Source organism: Myotis davidii, unplaced genomic scaffold (assembly GCF_000327345.1).
Source record: "Myotis davidii unplaced genomic scaffold, ASM32734v1 scaffold513, whole genome shotgun sequence".
NCBI classification, from domain to species: Eukaryota; Metazoa; Chordata; class Mammalia; order Chiroptera; family Vespertilionidae; genus Myotis; species Myotis davidii.
The window spans coordinates 16,086-21,828 of record NW_006284436.1 but is presented as its reverse complement, the minus strand read 5'-3'; the positions used below and the strand labels follow the sequence as shown (position 1 = coordinate 21,828).

Below are 5,743 nucleotides of genomic sequence, written 5' to 3'. Positions count from 1 at the left end.
TCCTGCACACCTCATAATAGGGATCGAACCTGCAACCTGGGCATGTGCCCTGACCTGGAATCAAACCATGGCCTCCTGGTTCATAGGTCAATGGTCAACCATTGAGTCATACCAGCTGGACAGGTTAGCTTTATTTTTAAAGGTTATTAAAGAGGAATCAGGACCAGGATGGTCTGCAATGTGTAAACCATTTGCTTCTAAGTGTCTTTGGTTAGGGGAGATAAAACCTTGTGACTCATTAGCTGGCTGTAAATTGCTCAAATTGTTTGGCCTTGTTTAATTATTTCATCTGTTCCTTTATTCCACTTGTCAAGAAATTTGCCTGGCTTCTTACTATCCTGCCACTTTCATCAGAATGCCTCTAGCCTTTTCACATCCAAACTCATCATAAAGATGTTTCTCTGTATCAGCACTATGACTGCCATTCAAAGCCAAGATGTCTCCATGTTTGTTTATTTTTTGCTTCACAGACTTACTTCTAAGCACCTGTGCTGTGGGGAAGGGGAGAAACACAAGGCCCAAGGAGAGCCTGGCCTCTCTGTGTGATAGTTACCTCACCTGGGTGGGATGCATCTATGGGTCTGTAAAATGAATGACCGGCACCATTTGTCCACTAAGATCCTTCTGTGCTACAAGCCATGATAATGCCCCAAATGAGATTACAGGATTTTAGTCTTCTGGAATCTAAAAACCCAGAAAAGTCAGAGGTTTGGATGAATGGAACAGAATATCAGATCTCAGGGGTGGGGGCAGTGGAAGGGGACAGGAAGAGATTAACCAAAGAACATATATGCATAATCTATGGACACGGGCAATAGTATAGGGTCGGGGCTGGTTGAAGGGGAGCAAAAAGGGAGAAAATGGGAGACATCTGCAATACTGTCAACAATAAAAAAAGGAAAAGTCAGAATACTCCTCTCACTTGCTGTGTAGATTGTATCATAAGCTAAATTAAGTGTTAATGGAAACTAGAGAATAATCCTGCAATAAAAGGAGGCTCTCATGCCAGCCTGTGGCTCAGTGTGTGTGGAGAAGTTAAGTGGGCTGCGGGCAGCTCTCTAAGCATAATGGGGAGCGTACGAACCACAACCAGGGCTTTCTGCATTTCTTTCTCAGTGGGAAAAATACCCCTGCTCTCTGAACTGGACGGACAGTTCTATAATAGAGTCTATTTGAGAAAAGGTAGGACGAAATGTGTGACAACATATCAAAACTGACATATAAATACAGCATTTGAATGGAGAGACAATTCACAGCATTTTATTCGTTAATCCATTTCATTCAATAATGCACCATATTGTTCCCAGCACCCTTAATACTACTGTCATTATTTCCTTTGGAGAGGACCATGCTTCTACAAATAACTTTCCAGAAAACAGAAAGGTGGAGTAAACACGCCATCCTCAGACAAGAGTGAGGCTGGATGTCAGCGCAGGGAAAGGGTTGGAGATCTCCTTTAAGTTTGCTTTTGGCGTTTTGGTCTGTAAGCGATCAAGATGGAGAGGGAGGCTATTCCAAAGAGGAACGTCTGCAGGAACCAGAGCAGTTGAGCCTGACCATTCGTGATGCCTTTAGACCTTAAAAGAAGAAGAAACAATTTTAATATTATGGTTTCATAGTTATTATCTTCTATTTTTTAAAAATGTACTCTTCTATCTACTTTCATTGGGTTTATCTTGCCCTTCCTTCCAGCTTCTTACCTCGAATGGTTAGTTCATTTATTTTCATTTTCCTTGTGCAGTTAGGATGGTACACTCTTCCCTGAGAAGCAGCCTGGCTACTGCCTAGAGCTGTATCATAAAACTGTTTCTCACATGATTTTGATGAGTGGATGGGTTAAACAGCACTGCGATGGCTTCAGAGCAAGTGTGTACCCAAGAATTATTATTTTTATTATTAAAACACAGTAGTAATATAGTACCACATTTTCCACTTTTAGAAATAATACAGCAATAATAAAGGCGACTGTTAATCTTGACTAGAAAGAAAATAAACTGCAAAGCAATTTGGCATCACTATAACCACCTCTTTCATTACACCATCCTTTCTGTATATGCTACATGAAGTACAAATGTAAAGAGAATCTTTTCTAGTACTTTCACACAGTAGTAGCCTACACTGGCATCCACTGAGTGATGTTTAATCCAGGGGCTTTTAGCTTGCATTGCACCCCAGAATTATTTGTGGGGCTTGTAAAAATAACATTCCCAGGTCTGAAGCAAGGCTGAGCAAACCGGGATCTTGTGGGTCTGGAAACCAGGCTTGTGTATTTTGAAAAAGCTCCTCAGGTGACTCAGCTGTAAAACTAGGACTGAGAATCATCAGCCCTGGTCAGGGGCTAAGCTCCTTTTCAGGGGATCATACACAGACATTTCTATAAAAAAATAAGAAAAATCATCTAAATTAAGTAACTAAATAACTGATTAGCTATCACAAATGAAATAAATTCATTCATTAAATATTTATTGAGTACTCCCTCTGGGCTAGGCCCAGTATTAGGTGTGGGGATTCAACTCTACCCAGAGAATGCTCTCAGTCTACAAGTCCATGAATTATTTAAATGTGGCTCCTCTCAAATTAGACACCAACGGCAAAGCAACAAATACCTACTACACACACTTACTTGCACAATACCATGGCATACAAGGACTCTCCCACGTGAATCAGCCAGGCAAGCCAGTACCTGGAACAGAAGTCAGCCAGGTTTAAGGTGATGGTTATCTGCTGAAGAAATCTAACCCAGAAACCTTCATAAAAAACAAGTGCTTTACTGTGAACTAGCACCAGTCAGATATCTAAAGGCCACTGCAGGCCTCCCAGTCTACAGTGGGACTAGCACTGCAGTGTCCGCATCCCACTTCCGCAGCCCTCCTTACCCATTGCGCAGAAGGATGTGATGATGGTCCACCAAGTACTGAGTGAAGGGGCCCAGGGGCCCGAGGCTCTGGTAAGGAATACTCTGGGGCCAGAAGACAACCCACTGAAAGAGAACCAGAGGCAAAAAATACCTATCAGGTCACTGGAACCAGCAAATGTTTATTCTCGAGAGAGGCTAGGAAATCATCCTGAATCTACAGTAAGAGCAGACGAAGGTAACTGTGAACTAAGACATCTGAGGTGCCACTCCTGACTTCTATTTTCTAAACGCTCTTCTAGTGGGAGATTTATTCTGAGGAAACTATGTGGGTATCAGACTCAGTGCTCAGGCCGGGTGGCTTCTATTCTCTTTTTTTTAAATATATTTTATTGATTTTTTTACAGAGAGAAAGGGAGAGAGATAGAGAGTTAGAAATATCGATGAGAGAGAAACATCGATCAGCTGCCTCCTGCACACCTCCTACTGGGGATGTGCCCGCAACCAAGGTACATGCCCTTGACCGGAATCGAACCTGGGACCTATCAGTCCGCAGGCTGACGCTCTATCCACTGAGCCAAACCGGTTTTGGCATATTCTTAATGAATTCCATTAAAACACGATTTTAAACAGGTTATTAACAAATTTTAAGAGTTTATGTGCCCTGACTAGTTTCTTCGCTGCAGAAACTATGGCTTGAGGCAGATCTCCATTTAATTTATAATCCCATCGTCTCCTTTCACTTTCTCTATGTCTAAAACTGGGACTGATCCACTGCACAGAATTGGAAAATAAGTGAGATCAGGTTTGTGACATGCTAATAGCAACCACTTAATCACATAAGGTTTTTGTAATCGTAACCATTTTCCCTCAGTCTCTGTGTTGTAACCTCTGTCACCTTAGGCTTTTGAGAATAATTAAGTCCCAATAGGTCCAAATTTATTTTCCCATTCATATTCAGCCAAGAGCAGTACTACCTCTCCTGTTATGTTGTTACACACCTAAAATTTAAATAAAGCATAAAACATCACTCCATTCTCCCAAACCAAGGGGAATGGGAGGGGCAGCATCTATCCACAATAACCCAATTTGAGGCCATCAAAGCTTTATCTATATTCCAACTAATCAGAGATGCAGAATCATAGGACAGAAATGCGCCTTTGAAAATTTTCAGTTCATATGGGGAAATCAGGATAAAGGTGGTCCGGTTTCACAGCACACACTGTGGACACAACAGACACACTTTTAATCTCCCATCTCCAGGATCTACCGGGCAATATCCAAATAGTTTTGCCTCCATTCAAAATTACACCAACTCAGTCCCCAACTTACTTTTCCAGAAGTTTCCCCCCGTTATCTTTTATAAACGAACTGTCAAAACAAAAATCGCCCCTCTTCTCATCAGAGATCATCTGCCTTGGTTCCACATCTACATCATAACATTTACATCCTCTCTATCCCTTTTTACCAATTAAGTGTCAACCATCCTTTAACTTTATCTCCGTTTTCTAAGCAACTTTAACTGCCCCAACATTCTGCTTCGGAAACCCTACTCTGACTTGGCAGGCCGTAAACTGGCTTCTTGGGTGAGTTCTGAGACTCCGATGAATCGTAGTAACCTTGGAGCGGAGGGAACGCAACCGCAGGAACCCTTATGAGTAGAAACAGACCTGTGACCCAATAACTTCCGCTTACTCCAGTAACCTAGGCAACCGCCCGGCGCAGGCGCAAGGGTTGTAACTTTCCAGAAAACAGAAAGGTGGATAAACACATCATCCCCAGACAAAAGTGGCTGGATGTCAGTGCAGGGAAAGGGTTGGAGATCTCCTTTAAGTTTGCTTTTGGCGTTTTGGCTTATAAGTGATCAAGATGGAAAGGGTGGCTATCGCAAAGAGGAATGTCTGCAGGAACCAGAGTAGTTGAGCCCGACTATTCGTGATGCCTTTAGACTTGCACAATACCATGGCATACAAGGACTCTCCCACGTGAATCAGCCAGGCAAGCCAGTACCCATTGTGCAGGAGGGCGTGATGATGGTCCACCAAGTACTGAGTGAAGGGGCCCAGGGGCCCGAGGCTCTGGTAAGGAATACTCTGGGGCCAGAAGACAACCCACGTGTAATAGCCAAAGGAGAGGGTGATGACCGCGAACCAGAATAGACTGCCCCTCTGGAAGTACGCCTCGTCGCCTGCCGCCTTCCCCATCGCGGCCGCTCGCCCCCGGGAGCGCTCAGGGCCCGCTCGCTCGGAGACTATCTTCCTTTTTTGTTTCCAATAAAAATAGCCTTCATGCGGGTTCGGAAACGCCAAGGGTGGCCGTTGCTGGAGTCTGGCCTGATGGCTGGCCCTCATCTGCAGGGTAGACCCCTCTCTCAGAGTCACTTTCCCGCGTTTAAGATAAAGTGTGGAACTAGGTGGTGCTTTATGTAGAAGTCTACTAACCAGGAGCCTCATATTGGAACTTCAGCTCGCGTGCCCTGTGGGAAGCAATGCTCTTCCGTTTTGTTCGATGTCTGAAACCTCAGGGCACAGCAGCTATGAGCAGGCTGTGTGGAGTAGGTTGCCTGGGTTTAAGCCGCGGCTCTGCCACTGACTTTCTGCGGAAGCTTAGACTAGTTACCTAACCCTTCTGTGCCTCCATTTAACTTCTAACTCGCCCTCTCCACAGGTGACAGGCGTGGCTAGGATTTCATCCTCCAGGATCCTGTGTCACCATCCCCATCATAACCCTCATCTCTCGCCTCGTAATCATTTAGCTCTCTCTCCTCTGGATGGATCAGTGACCTAAACATTGAAAACAATGCGGGAAATATGGAGAACAGTTTTACAACTTTTGAGCAAGTTGTTAAAATTAAAAGCCGTAGGGGGAAAGATTGAAAATGTAATGGCA

The 5,743-nt window shown here is 44.0% G+C and overlaps 1 protein-coding gene across 4 annotated transcripts; it reads right to left on the bottom strand.

Annotated features, from left to right (window-relative positions):
- Positions 1-1,366: 1,366 nt before the first annotated feature.
- TMEM254 (transmembrane protein 254) lies at positions 1,367-5,098 on the bottom strand. 4 transcript variants are annotated; one of them, XM_006754803.1, is made up of 4 exons: positions 4,966-5,098; positions 2,877-2,977; positions 2,624-2,683; positions 1,367-1,577 (listed from the first exon to the last, which is right to left on the bottom strand). In XM_006754803.1, the coding sequence occupies exons 1-4, from the start codon at positions 5,056-5,058 to the stop codon at positions 1,457-1,459; spliced, it is 375 nt and encodes a 124-aa protein (XP_006754866.1). In that variant the 5' UTR covers positions 5,059-5,098; the 3' UTR covers positions 1,367-1,456. The 4 variants fall into 4 exon arrangements, with proteins under 4 accessions (XP_006754866.1, XP_006754867.1, XP_015427401.1 ...); XM_006754805.1 differs by lacking the exon at positions 1,367-1,577 and having other exon boundaries at positions 2,620-2,683; XM_006754804.1 differs by lacking the exons at positions 2,624-2,683; positions 2,877-2,977 and having other exon boundaries at positions 4,805-5,098.
- Positions 5,099-5,743: the final 645 nt, after the last annotated feature.

Bases quoted from the DNA above. Each gene is read 5' to 3' on its own strand.
- TMEM254 (XM_006754804.1), bottom strand. From the start codon at position 5,058: ATGGGGAAGGCGGCAGGCGACGAGGCGTACTTCCAGAGGGGCAGTCTA. The intron at 1,578-4,804 runs GTCTAAAGGCAT...TCTTCTTTTAAG, and splicing joins TATGCCATGGTATTGTGCAA to GTCTAAAGGCATCACGAATG.